Here is a 27,646-nt window from a genome sequence, read left to right as displayed (position 1 = left end):
CAACTTAGGACTCAAAACGAAGATAAGAACAAGTACAATGCAACAATATCATGAATCAGCATTTTTGGATACATTAAGGCTTTGCTGTAAGAGCATTTATAGGTTTGTAGATTTTCTGCAGATTTTGTCGAGAGTGCATTTCTTGCCAATTTATTGTTCGTGGGTGCTATGGCAAGCAACAATGACTTGTTTGACATGTTTCAAGCTGAGGATAAGCTTGATGGGACCAATTATCCGATGTGGTCTTACATGATGAAACATGTGCTTGTTGCAAAGCAACTATGGAACATTGTGGCAGATGTAGACAAGAGACCTGGTAGTTCTACTTCTACTGCTACAGATGCAAGTAGCTCTTCAACAGTTGTTTCTTCATCTTCTCCACCTACACAGGATCAGCTTAGATGGGATGGAAAAGATGCCCAAGAACATGCTTTGATTTCTCTTTTCGTGAAGCGTCATATTGTTCCGCACATTCGGTCTTGCTCTTCATCCAAGCAAGCTTGGGACGTACTTGCTTCTTTGTATGCCGGGCGCAATGAAGCCCGTGTGGATTACTTGAGGAAGAAACTTGAGGAAATGCACATGGCTGAAGGTGAGTCCATTGATGTGTATGTAACAAATATTAAGGATTTGAAAGAGCAATTGGCAAACATAGATGACATTATCTCGGACAATTCTCTCATCTCCACTTTGCTTAAAGGGTTGCCAGATTCTTTTCAAAGCTTTGCTGCTACTCTTCGCTTGGTTGCAAATGGAAATCCCAACATGTATACTTTTGATGAGGTTGTGTCACTTCTCTTGCAAGAAGAGCAATCTAGAATGAATAGAAGTGGTTTGATTGAGGGAACTCGAGCACTTGCTATCTCTCAAAGAGGTAAAAGCAAGTCCGGACTAGCTTTGGGCACATCAAAACCAAAGCCCCAAACTCCCTCTTCCACTAATTCTTCTAGTGATGGTGATTCACAAAAAAAGAAGAGATGCAAGTATTGTCGGAAGTCAGGACATACCATTGAGGAATGTAGAAAGCTTGCAAAGCGTAATGATAAGAAGAATCAATCGGGCATGTCTATCATTGACAGCACGAGTAATGCAAAGGATGATGAAGCTAATCTTACTCAAGATGTTTGGGCTTGTGTTGTTACATGCACATATGATTCTTCATTACATTCTACATGTATGACAGTGCGCGAGGCTAATCTTGATTGGTACTTTGATAGTGGTGCTTCCAAGCACATAACATCATGTAAGAAGTTTTTTGTGTCCTTGCAAGATGCACTAAAGGGGGGGCATGTTGTTTGCGCAAATAATGCCTCTTACCCTATCATTGGATTTGGGAACATAAAGCTTACAAATGCAAATGGGGGTGTTGTGACTCTTAAGAATGCCTTGTATGTGCCAGGCATAAAGAAGAACTTGCTTTCGGTTCCTACCATTGCCTCTTCGGGTCTTCATGTACATTGTGGATGCCAAATGTATGGTTCATGACTTCAGCAATGGTGATGTTATTGTTATGTCTGGGACGTTATGCAATGGCTTGTATAGCATGGATACTTATGAGAAACATGCATCAAATGACTTGCTTGTTCGTACTCCTTCTATGGCTGAAACGGAGTTATGGCATGCACGTTTTGGTCATTTAAACTTCAATAGCTTGCTCTATTTACAAAAGTGTAATATGGTTGTTGGTTTGCCCACACTTAGCTCCATTGAGAAGCATGCTTGTGAAGGTCACTAGGCAAAATGCATCGTGCCTCTTTTCCGAAGGATGGTTCTGTTCATGCTACAAAAAAATTACAGCTTGTACACAGTGATGTATGTGGTCTTGTGAAGACTCCATCTTTTGGAAAGTATGTATATTTTGTTACCTTCATAGATGATGCTACTCGCCATACTTGGGTGTATCCATTGAAAGCAAAGAATGAAGTTTTTGCATGCTTTAAAAGCTTTGTGACTATGGCTGAAAATTTCAGTGGCAACAAACTTATTACTCTTCGCACAGATCGTGGTGGGGAATATATGTCGCATGAGTTTAATGTTTTTCTTCGTGACAAAGGTATTATTCATCAATGTACTGTGCCATATACACCTCAGCAAAATGGTGTTGCCAAGCATAAGAATCGTACTCTCTTGGAAATGGCATGTTGTATGGTTAAAAGAAAGCATCTTCCTGATAAGTTTTGGATGGAAGCGCTTATGTGTGCAAACTATGTTTTGAATAGATGTCCCACTAAAACTTTGAGATTTGTTACACCTTATGAGGCTTGGAATGGTCGAAAGCCAATGGTGAGCCATATCCATGTGTTTGGTTGTTTAATACATGCTCTTGTGCCTTCACAACAACGTCACAAACTGCAAGAAAAGGCTATAAAATATATCTTTGTGGGTTATAGTGCTGAAAGTAAAGGTTATTGTTTGTATCATCCATTAACGTACAAGATTGTTGTAAGTCATGATGTGGTATTTACTGAAAATTCAGCTCATCCCTTGCTTGAATGTAAAACGCAGCCAACTATTGGGTCACAAGATATGTTTGATACACTTATGCCTTTGTTTCAAAGTGGTACATTGGATAATGACCATGTAGAGCAGCCAAACGAGGTTCAAAGATCTGAAAATTTGCATCCAAACATTGCTGAAAATCAGCATGAAGTTCAGTCCATTGATGATGTACAAGTTGATCATGAATTACATAAGGAACGCGCTTCTATCAAGGATGCACAAGCATGCCAAGATGGCTAAAGCAAACTTTACAAGATAGTAAGTTAAGTGCTCCTTTGCGTGGTAGAACAAGATCATCTACTCGCCATGTATCGAGTGATTTTGTGGATGTAGCTCTCATTGCAACAGCAAGTAATGAAGAACCACTATCTTTTGAAGATACATCTGAAAATGAGGAGTGGATGGCTGCTACGCAATCCAAATTGGATTCGATTTCCAAGAATGGTACTTGGGAGTTATGTGACTTACCTAAAGGTAAGCATGCAAACGGTACTAAGCGGATTTACAAAGTCAAGCGAAAGTCTAATGGTAGTAATAAACGCTACAAAGCGAGACTTGTTGCAAAAGGTTATACGCAACAATATGGTATTGACTATGAGGAGACTTTTGCGCCTACTTCACTCATGACTACCATTCGTACTATGGTTGCATTGGCTACTCATCGTGGTTGGAAAGTGCATCAATCGGATGTGATAACTGCCTTTTTGAATGGTGACTTACATGAAGAGGTTTATGTCAAACAACCTCCTGGTTTTTCCATTAAAGGTCAGGAGCATAAAGTATGTCGCTTGCGAAAGGCTTTGTATGGACTTAAGCAAGCATCACGTGCATGGTATGAGAAGATGCATCGGCACTTGATTGTAAGAAGCAGCCAATTGTGGCCACATCCAGTTGTGAGGCTGAGTACAGGGCAGCATTTACGGCTACGGTGGAGTGTGTATGGATCAAACGTCTCTTGATGGATCTATGCATGAAGCCACATGAGTCTACGACCACTTTCACTGACACTCAAAGTGCATCGGCAGTTGCGAGGAATCCAGTGTTTCATGCTCTCACAAAACGCATTGAGGTGCATTATCACTATGTTAGAGAGCATCTACATGCAAAAGATATTGATTTTGCGTATGTACCTACACAAGATAATGTGGCAGACTTGTTCACCAAAGCTCTTCCAAGGGAAAAGTTTGAAGCTTTTCGCAAATATTTAGGCTTGTTACCATGTGGGGGACTGATCTGTCACTTCCATGTACATGTTCACATTATTCACTCTAGGGGGGTTTGTTACACTCACGTGCCCCTCGGGTAGTTTTGATGTGACCGTTTCCCTATACACGGACACTTTTTACTCTAGTGTTGGCTAGAGTTTTTTTCCCCGTGTAACCACATATACACATTATATGCATGTCTGGTGGCACGTTGTACTTAGGGAGACTCGTATCTTTCTCTCATACTCACACTTGAACTCTCCATAACCAAGTGAGGGAGCTTCAAGCTATCAAGCTTATTGCTATGTGTGTGTGCATCTACGGGTGTGTGTGTGAGCGTCTATAGCTTCCCTCACTCCCTTCTTCACCCAAAATTTCTCACCAAGAAAAAGCACATGTTCACCATTGGCCATAAATGATAAGGAGTTGTGTTCATAACTAGTGTGCAATGTGTTTCCTAAACCATGGAGCCACTCCCGTCCTAAAACTACATCAATACAGTCCATGTTCATAACTTGGAAGTCAAGGGTCATCATATGATCTTGAACAATAAGCTCAACCCCTTGAACTAGTGTGTCCCATACTTATTTATCATTCCCAGACATCTACTCCACCACATACTTGTGAGAGTAGGGAGTCTGTGTAAGCTTCAATTTCTTGACTAGCTTATACTTCAAAAAGTTATGAGTTACACCATTATCCACTAAAATACGAACACGTTGTCCTTTAATAGTGCCATGCATGCGAATCAAATCATGGGGGCCAAAGGTGGGCTGCCACATTGAAGTAGGCACACAACACTTATGCTTTTCTTCCATATAAAGAACCTCTATAGCACAATATTTAGGAGATGAATCTAATGTGAGGTGTGCACTATGTGCATGGCCTATTCGTTGCCTTGCAAAAGAGGACAATATTTCTTGTTATGTTGGTCCAAAAAACATCTAAAACACAAATTGTGTTTCTTCGCACACTCAAAATCAGCAGTGCTGAGAGATCCACGTGGAGTATCTCGTTGATTGCTTAGGCTTCTTAGCCTCTTGTGGGCATGGAGAGGTAGATTGTCTCTTATTCCTCTTGGAACGTGTGGGAGATCTACCTCGCCATTGGCTCTTAGCCACGCTGCTCTTAGCAAAAGTATTCTTAGAGTAGGGAACATTTCCTTTCCTCTCTTGGTCATCATCATATCTTTGGGCATGACTGATGGCTTCTTCCAAAGTTTTTGGATGTTGGGTCTTGACATGAAGACGATAGTATTTGTCAAGACCCCTATTAAAACTAGTTTTAATATGATTTCCCGATACTTCGAAAGGTACTGTGTGAGTGAGAGGCCAGACATGCGGTATGCATCCCATGCAAACCAATTCTTATCTTCTTCTTTGGAGTCCAAAAACTCTTTGGAGAAAGAAGCTTGAAACGTAGCCCAAGATGGAGGACGGGCATCTATTGGAAATGTCATCCACCACTTATAGGCCTTGCCTTTAAGAGATAAACTTGTTTCCACAGCTGTCTTTATATCCGGGGTGTGTCTCAATCTATGAATATCACTCCATTTATGTAAGTATATCACTCCATTTGTTTCAATCTATGAATATCACTCCATTTGTGTAAGGACGTATTGACCGCATCCTTGTTGCGATCACGCTCTTCCCCGTGAAACTTGGGAATGGTCATATTCTTAAGTAATGCATTGACACCTTCTGCATCTTCTGCACCACTTGTCTCTTGGACTCCTTGAGTCATGCGAGCTTGGTTCCTTTGAACCGTGCCACTTGTGGCTCCTTGAGTCATCTGTGAATTCATAAATTTCACAAGTAACTCCATAAGATTGGTAACATTTGCATTAAGTGCAGAGAGGTTGTGTTTAAGCTCGCTTTGGCAATTTTCCAAAGTCTTGAAAGCAGCCATATCTACAAGGCCATGATCTCCTAGATCATCGTCATCATGCATATTAGTGTCAGTCGTACCCGTGGTGCCCTAATTTTGATCTACGTGCTCAAAATCAAACGTGTGTGTAGGTGGGATATCCTCACTGGCCATGGTAAACACACACTAATGCAAAGAGAGAGAAAAAAATATCAACTTGTAGCTTGTGAAATTAAAGTCTTTGTGTTTTGTATGCTCCGCAATTTGTGTTGCATGTGAACCTCATTTTGCGAGAATTCGAGCGCTTCACGTGTCGTAAGAACACCTTTGCTGGTTATTCACAGAAACTTGTTGGTTTTGTGAAGGCCTTTCTTCACTTTGAAGCTACCTCCTTGAGGAAAAAAGAATTTTTGGAGGAAAACTTGCCTTTCTCCGAGAAGTCAAAAGGAAGGGTGAAGCTACTTCCTTGAAGTTTGAAGCTTTCCCTTTCCTTCTAGTTTTCCTTTCTACACAAGTATTCTATCTTTCCTTGTTATACACAACAAGGTCAATAGCTTGATGGTAAAGTGTTGGACTCTTACCCTCATGGGGTGGGTTCAACCCTCCTTGATGCAAGGCTTAAGCAAGCCTTCCTACGCGTGTCACCAACGAAAGCCTTTGGAGCCTTGGTGTCGTTGAGTTTGCCTTGGTCACCCACCTTAGTCGCCCATTGTGGAGGGGGGTGTATATGGATTGTCCACGCGTTGCACGTAGGAAAGCGTGTCTGTCTTCTTTTTGTTGCATAGCGAAGACGTCGTTGTCTGCGGAACGTGGGAGAGAAGCAGAGCGTCGCACGCACATGAAACCCGCTTTTTGCCTCCTCCCAAAAATAGCTCAGATACAAGTGAAAGGGCGGTGGTAATGCGTGTGCTAGTTTCCACCCAACTGTGCTATCTTATAGCCTCCCCCTAGTGTACACTGTCCGGCCATGCCGATGGCCTTGCCCGTAGGACCCATGTCCTTAATTTAGCTTTGCGATTGGAATAACAACAGGAAAGGACCTTGTTTGCCTTTGGAGTACTACCTATCTTATAGCCTCCCCTTAGCGTACATACTATCTGGCTTTGTCGTTGGTCTTGTCCGTAAGACCCATGTCCTTACATTTAGCTTTGCGATAGGAATAACAACCGGAAAGGACCTTCTTTGCCTTTGGAGTACTACCTTATTGTTCAAAAGGCTCACAATACTCGCTAGAAATGTTGCACTCTTTGAAGGTCCTGTGAACCTGCACTCACTAGATCTAAATGATTTCTATGTTTGGAGTTATTTCCGGGTACTTTTCTTAAGTTTGACAAGCCCACACTTTTATAACTTGTTGCATTGTAGGTCGCAATCGAAGTCACATTTTTTGGCCTACTTAACTTTTCAATACACCATTTATACATCTTTAAAAGACAATTACTTATTTTCTCTTTTAGAGAGGTGTCCATAGCCTCCAAAAATATCGGACCCCTAGGACATACGAGCATGACATTGATAAAAGCTTCTTTTGATAGCTTGTTCATCCGTCACAAGGGCTATGGTACACCCAAATGTAAGTACAAACTCAAGCATTGTTTGCTTGAGGATGGCCTCCGTTTATGACTTCACCATGTCTATGTATTCTATGCATATTTTAATATAATCAGGCACTAAAAATCCTTTTTTGGCCGTGGAAATGAGTGCATCTTTGAATGCAAAATTTTGAATTACATTGAGCGTAATTCCACAAGCAATGAAAGCTTGTGTCCACTTCAGGTGTAGATCTACCATATCTTGCTTTTCAAAAACCGCATGTAAAGTTTGAGGGGTGTCAGTCTTGCTACATACAACAGGGCTATCGTTCATCATGGAGAAGGTAGAGGCACCATGATGGGTTCCTTGCGATGCCACCATTGGAGTATGTTGATTACACTCTTCATTTTCTTGAGGTGTTCCACCATTAAAGGCACCAGTAGCGGTCTCACCACCCATGCTCTTCTACCTTTTGTATAGCAGACCTTTCTCCTTGCACTTTTTCACCTAGCAAGCAAAGTGCACCCATATGTCTAGTAGGTGGCCAAAACGAGTTTTTTGCAAACCTGTAATTAATTAGTTTGGGGGGGAGAGAGGGGGGGGGGGGGGGGGGGGGGGGGGGGGGGGGGGGGGGGGGGGGGGGGGGGGGGGGGGGGGGGGGGGGGGGGGGGGGGGGGGAGGGGGGGGGGGGGGGGGGGGGGGGGGGAATTTATTTTTTTTAGTGCCTAAGGGAGCCCTAAGGGCAGCCAAAGCGAATAGCCTAGTGGTTAAGCTTGTCTTTTTAGTATCTACGTGCATCGTAATGCCCCACGTTGGTACCCACCACGAATAGATTCTCTTAAATGCAAGTTGCATTTCCACAAAAGTGATGGCCACAAGTTCTACATTGAAGGTGGGATGATTTTTTCCCATTGTTTATCTATTCCACATAGTTCCACTCTTTACCTCGCCCCATGTCTTCAAGCGGCTATAGATAAAGTATGATACCTACAATAATTGATAGTGAAGCCCTTCTAAACTCTTGACAAACAACATGAATTGTCAATATTTAAAAGTGCCACATACAAGTTATAAACTCTAAGGACGATAGAAGGGTATAGTGTATAAATATTTCTATGAAGATTGAACCCTAAACAGCCCAATGCTTCTTAACATACAATCATCCTGTATGATCACTTAAAATTGAGAGAAAATGCTCAGAAACGGTAAAGTGAACGCTATTTTTGAGCCTACCTGGAAGTAAGAGAGTTACCTCGCAACGACCAAGAAAATATTTCAAGTATTTTAAATGTCAAAATGGAGGTAAGAGCCAAACCTCACAATATCCATGGGAAAACACAATATGCACTAACACAATCTTCAATGTCCACTTGAAGTAAGAGTAACTTTTCATAACAATCAAGCTACAATACATATTAGCTCTACATCACGAAAAAAAAAAAGAATGCAGGTCTTCATCGTCGTTTCCAGTTCCTTGCGGCACTTTCCTACAGGCGTAGCCTATCTTTGGTATGTTGTTCCGATGCACACTGTCCTTCGTTCTTGCCTCCCTCCCCTTGTGGTGCCATACAAATGTCCTCCTATCCCCCTCCTCTCCTCTACAGGCAAAGCGAGCCATAGTGCTGCGAGAGAAACCAATGCAAGAGAGAGAGGGTCTGTATCTGTGTTGACCTGACACTGCAGCTCGATGCTGCCCTCCTCGCCTACCCTTGTTCCCAGCTCAACGTTGTCCTCCTCGCCTACCCTTGTCCCCTGTAAGAAAAACTTCTTACGCTTTCCATTGATGGCATACAGATCAACGAGCAAGACTATCTCCATCCTCACGTTGAGAGAGAGAGAGAGAGAGAGAGAGAGAGAGAGAGACGTCTCGCCTTGCAAGTTGCACGCCTCATGGAACTTTCGGACTGGAAGAAAAAATCCCTCTTTATCGCTCGCTGACACATGACAGCTCTCTCTGTGTGTCTCTTCCCCCCCTTTCTCTCTCCTCCACGTGGCCTCACCTCACTTTTTTCTCCTCCAAGGCATAAGAGGATCCGCCTAGATTCTGCTTAACCAATCGCTTCCCAAAATTGGGAGGACCTAGTAGCTTTATTAGAATCCTAAATATCCACTTGGAGAGGTAAGAACCAAGGGACGATACATATTAGCTTCGTTAGAATCCAATTGTCCACTTGTTGAGAGGAAATCCTCATAACAACCAAGAGACTCTATTTTCTATCTCAACCCTAAATGTCCACACAAATGTAAAATCACTCTCTTTTAACAACCAAGAAACTCCATCTATTGATTTATATGCATAATGGTCAACTTAGAAGTAAGAAAATCTGCTCAAACATCCAAGTGGACACACTTATGGTGCACTACATCCAACTTGTGCACCATAGCTAAGAATGATTTACTATGTCTAGATATAGCTAAGGAAAATAGCTATCACTTTTTCTAAAAAATACTAAGAGTACATCACTAAGTGCTATTTTTTGTATTTAGATGTAGTGCTATCATTACTTTCTTTACTAAGATATCAATAGCACACATTGGTGCTATATTTTATGTTTAGATGTGTTGGCCCAAGCCTCACATACCAAACATGTATTTTAGTTTGAGTAAAAGGACCCAATCGAATTACTTCTATTGAAAAGTATCAAATTTGATGTTTTTTGAATTTTTAACTCTACCTTGCACTGCTTGAGAGTGGCCTTGAAGTTTGAGCGAGTAAGTTGTGGAGATCAAGAGAAGAGGATGCTTGTTTTATACTGAATTTATTTGATCGAATAAATTTTGTATTATAATTATTCAATCGATAGTCTTTTGATCGCAAAAGAAATTCAAAAGACCATAGTTCAAAATGTCAAAACATATAATTTTTTTTGAAAAGCTGACATGTGGACACATAATACAATTGAATTAAAAGGCCTTAATGAATAAAACAAGGATTATTCATGAATAAAATGAATCTCAAATAATGTTTAATGCAACTTAGATCTCAATTGAATGCTATATGTGATCCTATTTATTTAATTTATCATTTTTAGGTATGTTTTGCTTATTTGACATGATGGGTTGGGTCAGGCAATTCACCTGGGAGGTATATAAGAAACCGGCCCAACCCCAATTGCAATAATCATCTAATCTATTGCCGAGTTGCTTGGTTAAGTGAATCTCTCTCTCTCTCTCTCTCTCTCTCTCTCTCTCACACACACACACACACACACACAATCTCACTCTACGCTTCCACAATGTAAACTTTGACATGGTATAAGAGCTCTTTGGCTCATGATCCGAGAGATATAAAAGAGAATTTGAAGGTGTGGGTGACAAGGGAAACACGTAGGAGAGAGAGGGAGAGAAGAGAAGAGGAGAGACAAAAATACTACAGAGAGAAGATGGAGATAGAGCGGACAAGTCTCGCAGGGGAAAACTCTGCATCCAAGAGAGAGACAACAAAAGAGAAGGCAAGACCTTCCACCGATGATAAAAATCTCTTTGGATGAGGAATCTAACCCTTCTAATATGAATGTCCTATGCCATAATGGAGCCATCCCCCCCCCCCCCCCCCCCCCTCTCTCTTTCCCTATATAGGGGGCTAACCAAAATGCCCAATCCACGACCCTAAATTGTGGAATAAATGAAAAATGAGGCATAAAATAGGATGGCAAGCATAATTGCCATCATGGCCAACTCAAGCAAAACCTAGAAAGTCCTCCCACATGTGTAGAATCTCAAAATCCTCAAATGCCAAGACAAAGCCACAAAGAATCCCTCACTTGCCATATCTAGACAGGGTTACCAAAGAGACGTCCTCCAAAACTCTAACAAGAGAGTGTGAGCATGGAGGGAGGAGGAGGCGGTTGTAATGGGAGGGCACCACGTGCTTGGGCACCATGTGCCAACTAAAAAGAGAAAATTGGAATGGACTTTTATCACTTCAAAACAACTAAACACGCACACACACACAGAATCCACACCGTAGACCCAAAACCTTGGCACCTCTTCTGGTGTTCCGGTACAACTGTTGGGAGCTCTTCCTTTGCTTTTGCACATGTGAGAATGCTAGAGTGATCCCCCCATGGTATGTAATTTAAGGCCCTTGCCATGTATAGAAATCTTAACCCTCCAAAAGCTTCATGTATGAAAAGCTTCCACCCATGAAGTTGATTTTGTAAGTCATAGACATGTCTGTACAACTTGTGGAATTTATGGGCCTCCGTACAACTACCATGTCAGCACTTTTTAGGGTTGGTAGGGTTTGGCCAAATTTTTCTTTAGCAATGCTCTCAACATATAACCCCCATAGTGATCATGCATGTCACCACCTTGTGAAATACACCCCTCTCAAAAGACAAGTAATCGCCCACAATTAGACCTGCAAAACTCAATCCAATTCTTTAGCCTTTATGTATACATGTTAATGCCCATCATTTCTAGACTAGGCAACACATTCTCTAGTATGCATTACACCATACCGCTCCACAATCACATTCTCTAGTATGCTCCACCATACTGCACTAGTATCTCCTATAGCCAGCTCGGCTTCAATGCCTCCAGCAAGCTGGTTATACTCAAAGTCCATCTACTTGAGGAACTCTAGGTGGATGAACTTTTTGGTGACTCTGCACGATTGAAGAAGTGCTTTATCTTTCCATAGGCTCTCAAGAATTCCGTGGAAGCATCGGGTACATAAATTTTATAAATATTTGGAACAAGTCTTACTCAGGTTCAAGCATTCTTGGTGGGAGGTTGCTCTAGAAGTTTATCATAGACATAGGAAGTGCCCAGTGTGGAAACACTCGAAACACATACCTTCTTGTTGCAGAGTTTCTCATGGTAGGTAATCAAGCAAGTCATGCATTTGCAGTCAAAGTATCATGAGAATCTGAAGAATTTGTGCATTGAGATCAAGGATTTTTGCTATTTTCCGATTGATCATAAATCATAAATTTGATTCTTCCCTTCATGAATTTGTAGCCAACTACAGCATGGTCCATGAGTTCTTGGATGGTCGAGACGTGTTTGGACAAACAATTTTCGTGAAGTGGTGATGGCATCATATGGTGTAGCCACTCACACTAGTCCTCCAAAGTTATCAACTTGAAGAAGGAGATGGGGAGTTAGATGTTTTTAAAAAAATTGATTATAGTCTTTCATTGTTTCCTTGGCGAGCATTTTCAAGTTAACCCCATTTTTCCAAAAGGTGCACTTCAAACAAGGAGGTCATGGAACTTCAGGCAAAAATATTCTTGAAATCCTACCGAGTCCTTAGAGCATGAGGCTTTGTGGCTATAGAGCTTCACCACTATATAGCATTGTCTTTGAGAGAAGTGGCTACTCCAGAGAGATTTTGGATTCTTCTATATAGTTCCCAGGTGCATAAATATTGTCAAACTATTTTAGGAACCGTAAAACTTTCTTCCAATCTTTCAATCCCAAAAACCAAAAAAAAATTAACTTAGAGCCACCATCTTGAAGTCTTTGGGTTGGTTTGGTGCAATATTCATAGGTGGATAATAGCGATAAGCATACGGGTTTCAACTGTTAAAACACAAGTGACGGTGGGGAGGTGGTGGTAAAGCAGGCGGCACCGTGTAGTAATCAGCAGATGGTGCAACCATAATTCTAAAAAATCCCCCGATTGAAATAGAAGATTCTATAGTTTGCGAGAAGAGGCTCCTACACTTTCTAGTGCCAGAGCAAAAAAAAGCCTAAGGCAATAGAGGTGGCAACATGTAGTTCAAAAACTGTTCGAAGTTATGCATAATAGATATGTTCTATAGAGTTTGCTTGGAGTGTATGTCGCGGAGTTTGTCAAGGAGGAATTGTAAATACTCAATGGGATCAAGAAGCACCATCTTGTTATGTCTGTTCTGGGGAGGGTTGATTTGCTCGTCAGAAGAGCAAACAACTAAAGCTCTACTACCACTGTAACGGTAGGGTACCATGTGCCAATTGAAAAGAGTAGACTGGACATACTTTTAGCACTTCAAAATAGCTGAACAGAAAGAGAGAGAAAATTCACAAGGTAGACATGGAGTGGTGGAGCTCCACTCCCAAAGCACTGGTGCCCCTTCCGGTATTTCTTTTACACTATTTCACAAAGGTACTATTGGGGACCTCTTCCTCTACTTCCGCACATGCGAGAATGCCGGAGTGAGCCCCCAAGGCTTATATTTAAAGGCCCTTGGCCCAACAACATCAGGTATAAGAAGCTTGGCTCTCCAAAAGCTTCACATATGAAAAGCTTATACCCATGGGGCTGATTTCGTAAATCTCGGACCTATTCGTACAACTTGCAGAATTTTCGAGTGTCCATATAATTGCCACATCATCAATTTTTAGGGTTGGCAGGGTTCGGCCAAAGTTGTCAAGACTCTCAAAGCCTAACCTCCCTTGGGGTCATGCCATGTCACCAACTTGTGACACAAGTACAGGCACAAGCACACGAAGAGGAGCACGGAGACTCGATCACTTGCTTATGTTTTAATAGCTAGTAGAAGGCGACGTTGGCATCATCTCTTGCTTTTTTGCAAAGGGTTGTCCGACCATTGCATATGTCCCATATTCAGCCAAACTACTTGTGTTTTTGTAGCTTCGTCAGCATTTCATTTTTTAACACAAGCCTTTAGCCCTTTAAGTCTCCAATTAAAAAACCCTCACTAGAGGTGGTTCCCACGAAGCTTTAGCATTAGTGTACAGAGAACTTGCAGGTTATTTCTTACTACGTCGACACTTCAATTTAGTTTTCTGATCTCAAAGGTTCCACCTATGTGGCTTCTACCTGGAGATGGCTCTCCCATGTTCGAACGCCAGAGACAAGCTTACTGGAGACAACTATGCTCATTTTGGAAATAGATTATACGGTTGTCGTTTCTATGCAAAGACTTTGTCCATTGCACTGAGATGAGACATGTGCGCTTTGCCAACAATAGGTAGACCTGACTTCAAGGTGTTGAGTTTCTTCAATCATGGGTTGATTGGGATGTGGGTAATGTGAAGGCCATGTAAGCCATTCTTTGGACACTCACAAAGGAGATCTATCCCGTGATACAAACACTAGCAACTGTCAATGAGATGTGGTCAAAGCTCGTTGATCAAGACTCTACGATGTGAGCGCTCACCCTTTTTGAACAACGATTTCCTCTCAAGTTTAAAACTTGGACTTCCATGTAGTCATTGTTTATGAAGGCAAAGGGTATCCACATTCAACTCTTCGCTATAGAAAGTGCATTACTAGTACTCAGCTGCCTTAGTACTTAAGAGTACGAAATTACTACAAAGGCATTAAACCTGCAAATCATAAAGGAAAAGCAACAATCTCAACTTTTTTCTCATTGAAGAGGAAGCCGTCTCACTCTCCCAAGGAAGGGTTCGAGTTTCATAAGGTGATGAATTGTCACATGCTACATCGGAAACTAAAAAGTCTCAAAAGCGTTACTATTGTGGAAAGCATGGCCATTTGTCTAGACTATAAATCCAAAGGCAAAGGTAAGAGTTCTCGAAAAGACGAAGGCAACGGCAAGCTTGATGAAGACAGCAACGATGATGATTCTACCAAGGACTCCTCAAGTCTACTAGTGTGGCGTAGACCACGCTCGCAAAAGCGTTAACTTTTTTATTTTGTGGTAGGTGCCACAATATGCTTTAGGTAGAGAGGGTAAGTGGTGCTCCCAATACTTGATTTGGAGCCGAGTGGTGGAGTTCAAAGTACATTGCATCTGTTAACACTAGTTTGGTACCAAAACATGACGCTTTAAGTGTCCTTTTTTAACAAATTATTAAATGCTACTTGCATTAGACGGTTTATTTAAGAAAACCCCCTTAATATGCTTAAATAAGTTAGCTAGAGGATCTTTTAAAAATATAACCTTGCATTTTAGAATGTATCATGATCAAGAACTATACTCATCAAGTTGACCCTCGTAAGACTGCGATTGACGATTTGAAGAAATTGCCTTTATAAGCTCAAGAAAAATGAAGCGACCTTGTAGAAAATTTTAGGTGACTCTTCCACAGTTTTGCTATAGATAATTGAAAGTTTCCTGTGGAAAAAAATTGACTTTGGAGTATATAAAATAATGGAAAGTTCCATGTGTTTGATAAGGTCATTTCAAGCATATCGTTGTATACAAAGAAAAATATGTTTCTGATGTATTTGTGAGTTTTAAAAAGTGATACATTGCTTGCCCTTTCCATTGAGCACTCAAGGTGTCAAGTAGAAGGACTTTGGTATGGAAAAATCATTGGATCATTTTAAATATTCAAAATTGCATAAGAGAAAACTTTCATATTTTCATTATTGGGACATAAACATTCAAAACTTCAAATAATATCGAACTTTCCATGTAGATCAACTAAATGTATCAAAGTACGTGGTACATACACAATTTGGGGTGCCTAAAACCTTGGTTTCAATGTTATTATGGAGAACTCAAGATTTTCAAGAGTTTTTGCACGATAAAAATTTCAAGATAGAGTTCAAGCAACGAGATTTAATTGAGTTAGGGAGCCCAAAAAATACGTAGTTTCTTGGTTTAAACATATAAAATCATTTGTAGTTGTCAAATTGCACTAGAATAGTACCAATTTCATGAGGAGACCTTTGGAAAACCAAAATTATGCTCTTATTCAGCACGTGCTCAAGTATGAAATTATGTCTATAGCTTATTGTGACTCGAAAACTTATCTTTGAAGTGCATTCCATTATTTTGCAACACTAAGTGCTAACACTTGGCTTTTATAAACATAAAAAAGCCATCTTTACAAAAAGATATAATGATTTTATGGTTTTTTTGGCAAAACAGCTTGAAATTTTACTAGAGTTTGTCTTAGAACTTACCAGACTTCTCTCCATATAGATTGTATTTTATGGAGAAAAATCCATTGTTTTCTTTCCCTCATAACCAATCTATGGTAGAAGCAAGCAGTAAAAAACGTCTTTCTAGCTTGACAAATAAATTGCCAAAACTTGATAGAAAAACAGGACACTTTAGTGTCTTAGGACACTTTGCTGTCTCAGGACACTTTGCTGTCTCAGGACACTTAAGTGTCCAATTACAGAACTAGTGTTAAAAGAACCAGCATAATGTATACAAAACACTAAGCATGTGTTGCAAGCAATTCCTTAGGATTATGGATGTGGTGTGTTCCACAGTTCATTGTCTTGAAAAATCTTGGACATAATGTCTTCATAGTTCACAAATGGGGATTCTTGGACATAATGAGGTCTACAATTCAGCTTTCTATGAGGCTACTAGTGCTCAAGATGGCATCACCATTGTAGTGAAAAGTCTACGACTACAAATCCAAGGTGTATCCCATAGTAGACATACTATTGGAGTTTTCATGGTAGCTCCTTCATCAATTTGGTCTTCCTCCATATGCCTACCATGGGTTGCAAAGAGGGTGTTAAAGTTATGCATCTCAAGTGAATGCTCTATGTGATCCTATCATTAAAACTTTTATTTTAGATAACTTTAAGTCACTTGGTCTGATGAATTGAGTCGGGCAATTCGATTGAGGGTACATAAGAAACTGCCGCCCCCATTGTAATAATTGTTTAACTCATTGCCAAGTTGGTTAGTTCAATGAATCTCTCTCTCTCCCTCTATGTGTAAACAAGAGGGCAATTTTATTGCTCCTTGGAGTGCTTTTTTTGTGTGTGGTCTCACCCAAGATGCTCCCGTGTTTGAACAGCAGCTTCTTGGTTGCTCATTGGAAATTGATCATGCGGTTGTGGATTCTAGCTCTAAGCCTCTCTAGCTGCACATCGCCCTCCCTTTATCAATCCAGTTTCTTCAACCAATAAACAACAGAGAGGCTGGCCCTCTGGCTGCCCATCACCCTCCTTGGCCGAAAACACAGATACAAGGAGGGTGATCAGTAGTCAAGAGGACGCTTCAAAAAAAACCTCCACGACCGAGGGCCAGTGTACATGTGATGAGAAGCCTGTAAGCAAGAGGAAAAGCAACTTGAAGGCAAGCAGAATACTCACACCGCCCTCAACAACAAATGCAGAAAAGCTGCTGCGGAAAATGCAGGAATCCTGTCAAATTTAAAGAAGAAGAAATCCTGGAGGAATGAGCGCCAAACCCACGAAATGACGACCTGACAGCACCAATTTTATGATGTAGTGACAAGCTTCCCAGTTCCTCATTGGAAATTGATCATGCGTAGGATCCAAAATTTTGGAGGTATGAATACCTCTAGCTTTAGAGGAGGGCCAATGAGGCTACGTTCTCTTATTCCATCATCCTGAGGAGTACAGCAGTAGCTTAAGCGTTTCTGTGATATTGGCATTCTACTCAAAGACCCTCAATTTCCATCTGCACTCAAGAAAATAGAATCTCTTCTGGGACATTTTGTGCTTTAGAACTTAGAAGAGGTACCAAAGCATTGCCAAGCATCACATGTTATCCAGCCGCCCTGGACAAGCAATCTGATCATAGGATATTCTGCCCATGTAAGTGTCTTGTGTAATCCCACAAACCTTCAAGACGCAAGCACAGGCAGAGAGGCCCATATTCCACATCCATTTGAAACAGCCCAGTGACTCCATCTAGCATGTCCTGCAATCAATGCATCCCAAAATCAATTTCATCAAGAATGCCTTGTGCTTGTGTGAGGGCCGCTACATGCAAAGGCACTACTAATCTCGAGAACATCTGTTACCTTGTTGTCCAGAACTTCCTGGCCTGCCCTTGTTGGGCATATCCTGCATTCACTGCATTCCAACACACCACATTGTGGAATGGAAATTTGGCATGCTCAACAGTGCTTTTACAAGAGGGACAATCAAACTCCCCTGTAAATTGAGCCACAATACTCCTGGGCAGCTCTATTTTGAGTTTTTTGGTGCCTTCCACGTGGACACCTTGCATAGAGTCCATAGGACATGCATACTCCAGATTCAAAACATCAGCTTGCTAATAGCAGTTGAAAACCTACCTTCCACCTAACAAGATTGAGTCTCCTGCTAACTTACCTTTTGATAAATAACGTCCATCCTAATTACTAAGAATAAGCCAATGCAAAGCAGCACCTTGGAACAAAGAACACACACAAAACATTCTAGCAACCTTTGTTTGTGTTGTTATTGCCATATGTTTGTATTGAGAATAACAAAAAATGATAGAGAACTCACTCAACAATAAAGCCTAAAGGGCTGTCATTGCCTCCTGGCTAACGTAGCCATGGTAAGCACTAGCCAATGCCATGATACATGCGCCATCTGACAATATAGGTATCACATCTATGATGCATGCTGCCGTCTCTAGCTGACCCGTCCTTCCCAAAAGATCAATTATGCAAACATAATGTGCCACCCCAGGTACAACGCCGAACAACTCCTGCATAAATTTAAAGAAGAAAATTCCTTTGCTGATATCACCAAGATGATCACAGGCAGAAAGTACAGCCACAAAGGTAACATCATCCGGGACAAAACCCTCCTCCTCCAGCTGATTGAACAATCTAAACATGCCCTCACCATCCCCATGGCAAGCATAAATTTTCAGCACTACGTTCCAAGAATATACATTGAGAATGGAAATTTGGAAGAAAATTGTAAGAGCGTCTTCAAGCTCCCCACATTTACCATACATGTTAACAAGGGAACTTCCCACAATAGGGTCTATCTCATATCCAATTTTAAAGGCAAGCAAGCAAAGCCTTTTTCCCTTCACAAAGAGGCCTGCATTAGAGTAGGCAGACGTCATATGGACAAAGGTAACCTTGTCCGGCTGGATACCATCCTCCATCATCTCATTGAACAGATGGATAGCTTCCTCATAGTTACCTTGTTGGGCACACACAGCAATCATGATATTCAAGGAAACAAGACTCTTTGCCCCAGTCGTATTGAACACTTCCAGTGCATCTGCTACATTGCCACACCTACCATACATCCTCAAAAGAGCAGTACTTACACCTATATTTGATTCCATCTGACTACAAATGACACATGTATGAATGCACATGCCTTCATAAAAAGCTTTTGCATTTGCACATGATGACAGGAGTGTGATGTAAGTGCACTCATCTGCTGAAAATCTGTTCTTGTGCATCAAAATAAAATGCTCTAGAACCTTATTGATATCTCCTTGATCATAATATACACCCATCAAAGTGTTCCAGGAAACAATATCCCATTTTTGGATACGGAAAAAGAGTTGCTCAGCCTTTGACGGATGATTGCACCTCCCATACATGTGAATAAAAGCATTTCCAAGAGACACATCTGCATGATGTTCGTGCGACGAGAAGATGCGACAATAGACTAATTCCCCATCAGCAAGACTGGCACATGCTTCAACTAGGGTGATATATGTGACTCTAGTTGGCATCACTCCTTCTTCAAGCATTTGGTTAAAAAGCCGAAAAATATCTCTTTTTTCCTCACATTTGAGAAGACATGTCATCATGGCATTAAACACCACAACATCTCTCTCTAATAAGGAATCAAACAATAGCAGTGCACTCTCCATGCTACCACACTTGCCATGCATGTCAATGAGAGCAGTAGTCACGATAATGTTGGATCTGAGCTTGCTGCAATGGATGCAGGCGTGCACTTGCACACCTTGTGATAGTTGTAGAAGGACAGTGCAAGCTGACAGCACACAAGAAAATGTGACCTTATTGGGCATGACACCTTCTTGCAGCATTTGATTGAAGATGGCCAAGATTTTGTGGTGGGATCCTCTGCATGAGTGAGCTTGTATGATGGCATTCCACACCAATATGTGTTCATGGGAGACCTGAGCAAACATGGCAATGACATCATCCAAAACTCCCGTCTTGCAAAACTGAACAAAACGGCGTCTCTGTGCAGAAACATGCCGTGACTTGTCACGCCCAGTTTGTATCTGAGCAGAAATCATTTCAAGGCAGCTTCCATATTGGCGAAAGCAGGGAGGGAGATCATACAGTAGGGAGGGCCGGAGTCGCTGCTTCTGAACTACGAGTGGCATTCATGAATCACAGCAGGAGTTTGTGCATCTTTACTTTAGGCCTAAACAATTGATGCCATACTATATTTGTCCTCATTTCTCCCATACTATATTTGTCCTCATTTCTCCCATACTAGGTGTCAATATGAAGTTCTCAAGGCCTGTAAGATTACAATCCAAGCGTCCCGAACCCAGGAAACGAACTGCAGCCAAGTTGAAAGCAGCTCACCGTCCATATGGTAGGTCATGGTTTTAAATTATTACATTATATAAAGATTGGATCATGCAATGTGACATCCTTGCTCACAATCTAGAACTGTGTCCCTCTTGCATGGCAAAAAATCTCACGTACAACGACAAATGAGGCCGTAAAACAAATGAAATAGATAGTCTTGTTGCACTCACTACAATATTATTGCTAAACACTTTGTAACATGCAGAAATCAAATACTCATGGACGGCTTGTACTTCTTGTAAAATAACTAATTTTCATCAAAGATATATTGCCATCCATGCAACTGACTACATACAGCGTATTCTCTTTTCTCGACAACTACACACACAGTTGCTTAGCATTATAGACGTATCGATTAGTGTGACAAAACCTACACATGCAATAGCACGAGGATCACTAGAACTACACATGCAATAGCCAAATTAGTCATGCTCTTGTTCCCTTCACTGCTAAATACTAAATATCAACTTCAATATGTCCTGTTATATTCTATAGATGTTATATAGCAAGGCCCACCAAGCAAGACGATTTTTTTTATGAAAGAAAAATCGTCCCTCCTTTCCACACGCATGAGCTCGCAACAAGCTGTGGGAAGGAGGAAGGGCAAGGTTAACACATTCTGTTGAGTGCCACAACGAACAGTAGCATAATTCACCATCAACTCAATGCTTAGAATCAACATTAAACTCAAACTCTATTCAGGAAAATCAACGAAATGATTTTTTAAGAAATAAAAGAATCCCTCCCTCCTCTTTCCACGCACGAGCTTGTAGCTCGCCCGCGCATCCACGGATGAGCTGGCTCGTGCGGACAAGCTGCAAGATGGAGGGCATTAAAGGTGCGAAAGTGGGAGAGCAGAGCCTAACCTTGATACCATCGGACGCAGAGGAGCGTGCCTAGAAAGAGGAGGGAGGGCACTACAATCACCCAATTCGACCATACTGGGTCTATTCGACTTACCCGGTCGCAAAAACAAAACTCACTACTACAAAGATTGATTAGAGGGGCATTATTTGGGGTCTTATCCGGCATTTCATTAATTAATTTGCATGATTCGATTCCTTTGGAATCTTTGAACTTGAAGCAAAGCCGGTTGGAGACCATTCCTGCGTGGTGGATTCTCCACCTCTGCCCACTATGGCCATCCCCTAATCACTGCGCCTACAATTTCTTCACCTCCTCCGTCTCAATGCTGTGCGCTCCCTTTCCCCTGTTCATCACCATGAACCCTCTCTCTATTGCCTGCCGTCCCCTTCTGTCCCTCCAACTTCGCCCTCCCGCATGCTAGTTCGCTTGCATTCTCGGGCACTAATCTGCATTCTTGTCCCCTGCACACAAACCAACGGTTGCGTCGTAGACACACCAATGCGAGAAGACGAGTGTTCATGCACCAGACTGGAGAGAGAGAGAGAGAGAGAGACCGAGACCCATCGCCAGCTCTTTTTGAAGCCACTACCCTGCTCTGTAATCATGCCTGCAATGAAGCGAGACTCTTGTCCTCCTCGTGTCACCGGCTAGATTTTTAAGGTCTCTTGGCATAGTTTCGTACAACGTTAAAACTCTCTTCTTATTCTTGTTCTCTCTCTCTCTCCACGTGCCTCGCCACCCCCCCCCCCTTTTCTACTAGAAGATGAAGAGGATCTTCTAAGATTCTATATAAAAGAAATGAAAAACTCGTTTTTGGGGGCACCTACTTTACATACCTATTGGCTCAAAGTAAATATAAATCTATTTACTAATTAAGATGCTCGCGAATATTCCACTTCCTTTCCACGTCAGAACCTAACGTCGACACACACAGAGAGAGAGAGAGAGAGAGAGAGAGAGAGAGAGAGAGAGAGCGCGTGCTCACGCATCTCTGTGCCCTACCCCATCCCCCCTTGCACCTGCCTCCCCAGTGGCGCCAGTGCCATCCGTGCTCCTGCTTCCCCAGCCTTCGTCTCTGCTAGATCCGTCAGCCCTACCTGCTCGTCCCATGAGAGACTAGCCCACCCCCTTCGTGTCCCCTTATCTCTCTCTCTCTCTCTCTCTCTCTCTCTCTCTCTCTCGGCCAACTGTAGGAAACGAGTGTCGGCTTCCTTCCTGTGGCTTGTAAAGCATGCTTTGCAGATTAGCTTATCCATGGGACAATTGATTGCTACGGCAAAGCACCGTAGGACCGCAGGTATGGAAGCAATGAATGTAGAACAGACAGAGCAATTGAGCTCATGGCTCGTGTAACGCATGGAAGTTGGCTGTGAAGTAGACAGAGCAATTGAGCTCATGGCTCGTGTAACGCATGGAAGTTGGCTGTGAAGTAGAAAGAGCACACAATTTGGGGGCCGCAAGAAGGCCTGCAATTCGCAACTCTACGCGTGGGCGACAGAGAGTCGATTCTCCACCTAATCCCGAGGACGTGCGAAGAGAGAGAGAGAGAGAGAAAATCGTGGAGGCGAAGAGCCTCTCACACTCCACACACACACACACACACACACACACACGTGGAAAGAGAGACAGAGAGACAGAGACAGATCCAAGCATCTTGGAGAGATTCTTCTCCTCCCTATTTTTTTTCAAAATTGACCAGACATACTTCGTCCGTCCCCACGCACTGGCAAGGCAGGCGCACAACTTCCCCTCCCCCACCTTCTTGCATCCATCTCTGACCTTTGCTCACTCCCTCAACATAGGCTTCTTTGCTCCTCCCCACGTTTTTTCTTGCACAATGTTCCCACGCGCCTGTCGCATCCGAACTGTGTCCCCTGTGTTCCTTTGCTTGTGTGACACACACAGAACTCGCCACTTTGTGCAGCAACCTGCTTTGCAACAATGACCTGCTTTGCAACAATGACCTGCTGTGCATTATAGGCAACACCGACAAGTGTGTCATAGAGCCAACTGGTATCAATTATCACCAGTGTGTTGTCATCAACAGAACATACCCTTGGTAATGTAGCTCTTCAAGAGCAGCTTCAATTCTTCTGGGCTTAATACATGCTCTGTTTCCATCAAGCAACACCCTGCTTTCGGCTAAAAACTGTGCGCAGAGAGAGAGAGAGAGAGAGAGAGAGAGAGAGAGAGAGAGAGACTTGAGGTGTACGCACTTGCCACCGTGTCACCATCTTCTCCATGCAGTTGCTAGCTAGCCCATCGCCTCGCATGGTGCAACTTCCACTCCTCACATGGAGCTATCCTGCAGAGGGACAGAGTTGCACCAGCATCCTTTACAGCAACCTCACGAGTCCAGACACCATGCCTTTGCATCCAAGCTTTTTCATATCTGCACCATCCCTCCCTGTAGTGGCGATGTAGTCCCGCCTTCCAACACACCCAACCCCCATCTGCAGGTCCGACAAACGGAGATTGTAGGGACATACATACTCACCCAATTTGAGTCGGATAAAACTCTTTTTTTTTTTGGCTTTTGGGTTCCGACACTAATTTAGTCTTGATTTGCATTAAACACATTAACCTAACCTTTTTTATTGTTTTTTTGTATTATTAGTATTTTTATTTGAAAGAGAGGTTGGAGGTTCGAGGTTCATGAATCACGGCAGGGGTTTTATTGACTCCACCAGATTTATGGGATGTGAAAGCCAGCTATCACGTATTGTTGTGAGATAATGCATGCAATCATCAAGACACCAACAATAACCTGCAACACTACTGTAAACCAACACCAACAATGAAGCCTCTCTACGATGTGTGTGTCTTTGAGGGAGGGTATGAAGCACTCAATTGCCACATGGTATCGAGGGGCTGGACGGTCCCTGTGGTGGACACTAGTGACCCCGTCCTGCGCTTTGTGTGCCGCCCTCTCACTATTTGCCTCCCAGTTCCAGCATTGCTTCAAAGGGGTGACCTGTCTAATGAAGATGGCTATGAGGGCCTTGCAAAGCATAGCAGTCCGCAACATGAAGCCGTTGGTACTCATCTTTCCCTCATAACCTCTATCAAACAAACACTGCGGCGGCAGATAACAAAGACGTGCAATACATAGATGGGTTAAAAGAACACTCAGCTACCTTAGAAGATTCGAGGTCAGAATTGTCAGAATTTGAAGATTTAGACACCGCCAATGTGTTCAAAACGCCCAAATACTTCAAAATCGAATGTCTACTTGCTCTGTTCTGACACCCGGAGAGGAAGAAAATGCCACAAAACATCTAAAAGGGGGTTGTAGCAAAACGGCACGCGAGGGGCACTCTATTTTTTTGTGAAATGGCGTCTACACGCCGTTCTGCTACTTATCTCCTTTATGGTTTTATATATATATATATATAATAAAAGAGTTTTAACCGAACAACACGTGAGGGATTCTCTAAAATCTTGTGAAATGGTCTCTGCATGTCGTTGGGCTACTTCTCTCTTTTATGGATTTATATATATATATATAAATATTCATATAGTTTAAAGTATATATAGTTCTTTATATATATATAAACCCATAAAAGGGAGATGTAGCAGAATGGCGCGCAGAGGCCATTTCACAAAAAATTAGAGTGTCCCTCACGCGTCGTTCTGCTACACCCCTTTTTAGAGATTTTTTGGCATTTTGTCCCTCTCTGGGTGTCAAAACAGGGCAAGTAGACAATCGATTTTTACGTATCTGGGCGTTCCGGACACATTGGCGGTGTCCAAATCCTCAAATTCTGACATTATCTAACAATTTTGTATTTAAAAAAAATTTTAATGATGTAGAAAGCCGTATTGAATGAGCGGCACCGACTTCGTGAAAAAGACAATCACATTTAATAAAAAGGTAACCATTTTCAAGGATCGTTGGCTCATTGAATGAGTAGGTGATACTTTTTTTATATTTTTGTTAATATCATCCTATTTTTCTACGTAACGTTTGCCCTTCTCTCATTGGTGGAGCTCTTTTTTCTCTCTCTACTAAAAGGCCCTCCAAAAGACCTCTGAAATTTTCTAATATCTCTATCTATTTTCCTCTCTCTCTCTCTCTCTCTCTCTCTCTCTCTCTCTCTCTCTCTCTCTCTTGCATGTAACCTACAATTGTGTAATAGTAGTTATATCTAAAATTTAAAGAAAATAAAGGACACATTTTGTAAATGCTTCTAAAATTTAGTAAAGATGTTAATTTCTATCTCTCTCTCTCTCTCTCTCTCTCTCTCTCTCTCTCACACACACACACACACACACACACACGCACGCACGCACGCACACAATCGCTAAACCGTCTAGCTTCTCTAAATTCCAAAACCATGCTCTTACCTAAATTCCAAAACCATGCTCTTACCTGGTAGTTGTTGATCGTCGCCGCTCCAACCGTGTCGGCGCTCTCTTTTTGGAGCCTAAAAAGAGCTTCATTACTTCCAACCACCATGCATTTAAAACTTAAGAGAGTAAAAATTGGTCACCAATCCAAATCGCTAAACCGTCTAGCTTCTCTAAATTCCAAAAACATGCTCTTACCTAGTAGTTGTTGATCGTCGTCGCTCCAGCCGTGTTGGCGCTCTCTTTTTGGAGCCTAAAAAGAGCTTCATTACTTCCAACCACCCTGCATTTAAAACTTAAGAGAGAAAAAATTGGTCACCAATCCAAATAAATCAAATTCCACTACATTTAATACCTAACATTGACCATGTGCTTTTCACAGCTTACAGAATATTGCACCCTATACCTTGTATCAAAATACTCTATCGCTTTTTCTTTTTGCACAACATTGATAATGAATAAGTAATAGTTCAGATTTCGTTGCCTTTTCCTAAATTTCCTGCATGCAAGTTGTTCGAGAGTAGTAGTATTTCCTTTTCGCCATGTATTTGAAGGCCTCTCTCTCTGTCTCTCTCTCTCTCTCTCTCTCTCACACACACACACACACACACACACACACTCCGCAAGCACCATGACGGGCATAGATAAATCCCAAGTTGCCCAGCCACGTGGCATTAATAAAATCACCCCCCACCCCTCTTTGACTTGCACTCGGACTATCGCGGCTCGTGCTGTGACTCGCACCATGATTGTCACAGCTATGAGGGACCATGACAGCAGATCACGTGCAGCAAAAGATGACGTGCAGGTTGATGGAGGTGCAGTAAGACTCTCTCTCTCTCTCTCTCTCTCTCTCTCTCTCTCTCTCTATCATGACGGTAGATAGCGTGCAGGTTGAGAGGTGCAGTAATCCGATTGTCACATCTCTAGGGAATCATGACGGGAGATGTGCAGGCAGTAGACGGCGTGCAGGCTGATGTACGTGCAATAACATGAGACTCTCTGTGTGTGTGTGTGTGTGTGTGTGTGTGTGTGTGTGTGTGTGTGTGTGTGTGTGCAAGGAACATGACGACATCTAGCGTGCTTGGGCTTGGTTGGCGCAGAGCTTGCAGTTCCCCGCTTTGTGGAGGTCGTTGGTGCAAGGTTCACCAAGGAGCATCTAGAGAGTGGGATAGGAGGTTGTGAGCATCTCATTGCTCTTGGTGATCTCTCTCTCTCTCTCTCTCTCTCTCTCTCTCTCTCTCTCTCTCTTTGTGTGTGTGTGTGTGTGTGTGCGCGCGCGCGTGTATAGCTGGCAGAGCCCTTTCTCATGCACCCTCGTTAGCAGAAATGGTGAAGCATCTATCATTTTTTTCTTTAAAATTCATCATTGTTTAGTGCATATAGCTTTTTTAATTGACATCAAGTACCACAAAATGCATGAATCACCACAAGTTGACGATACAATCTTAGAGAAAAAAACTATCGATCACGACACAATATACATATAGAGTGTTCTTGTCCCATATTCCCTTCCGAGCCAAGCCATGGGGTGGGAATCCACCTTTAATAGTTTTTAACTTTTCTCATTTTTTATAAAAATGTTGTGTGATCAATCGTGTGTGTTTCTTTTAAAAATTATGCTGCTTGTTGGCAGCGCAAAGGCAAGTGCCATAGCTGAGGGGTGGACACTCTGGCGAGCGGCAATTCTATGAGGTCTGCGTGTGTTTGTGTTTGGGGTTTTCAAGTAGAACACACTGCACTACTGCAGGCCCCAGGGAACATGCTGCAGCCGACACGCGCTTGTGTGTGGGTCGAAGCTTGCGAGCAAAACAGCCATGAGCACAGTGGGTGGGGTCGACCCTGTGTCAGCAGCAGCAACGTGTGTGTGATGCAGCGTGGTCAGAGCGAGGCTAATCATGGCTGCCACGAGTGTGTGTGTGTGTGTGTGTGTGTGTGTGTGTGTGTGGGAAGGGTCCAAAGACCAATTAGTGGGTGGGGACCACGGGGTTGAGAGCATGCGGGTAAGCCAGGATGGCGGGTGGAGGATAAGGCCAACACATGCGAGGTTTGCAAGGAGGCCACGATGGCGTTCCATCATTTGTAGGCGAAAGTAATGGCAGTTTTGGGGCGACCAGGTCGAGCATGGGTGTGTGAGTGATTGAAACCAA

General features: G+C 42.4%; 1 protein-coding gene across 1 annotated transcript; it reads right to left on the bottom strand.

The window, feature by feature from the left end:
* Positions 1-17,045: 17,045 nt before the first annotated feature.
* Positions 17,046-20,153, bottom strand: LOC147422952 (pentatricopeptide repeat-containing protein At5g27110-like). Its single transcript, XM_086501891.1, has one exon. It carries the CDS (start codon positions 20,063-20,065, stop codon positions 18,251-18,253), a length of 1,815 nt encoding a protein of 604 aa, XP_086358017.1. The 5' UTR covers positions 20,066-20,153; the 3' UTR covers positions 17,046-18,250.
* Positions 20,154-27,646: the final 7,493 nt, after the last annotated feature.

This window comes from Adiantum capillus-veneris, chromosome 26 (assembly GCF_014529385.1).
Source record: "Adiantum capillus-veneris isolate H3 chromosome 26, ASM1452938v2, whole genome shotgun sequence".
Lineage (NCBI taxonomy): Eukaryota > Viridiplantae > Streptophyta > Polypodiopsida > Polypodiales > Pteridaceae > Adiantum > Adiantum capillus-veneris.
Note: the sequence above shows the minus strand (reverse complement) of the source record. Positions and strands in the feature narration are given on the sequence as shown.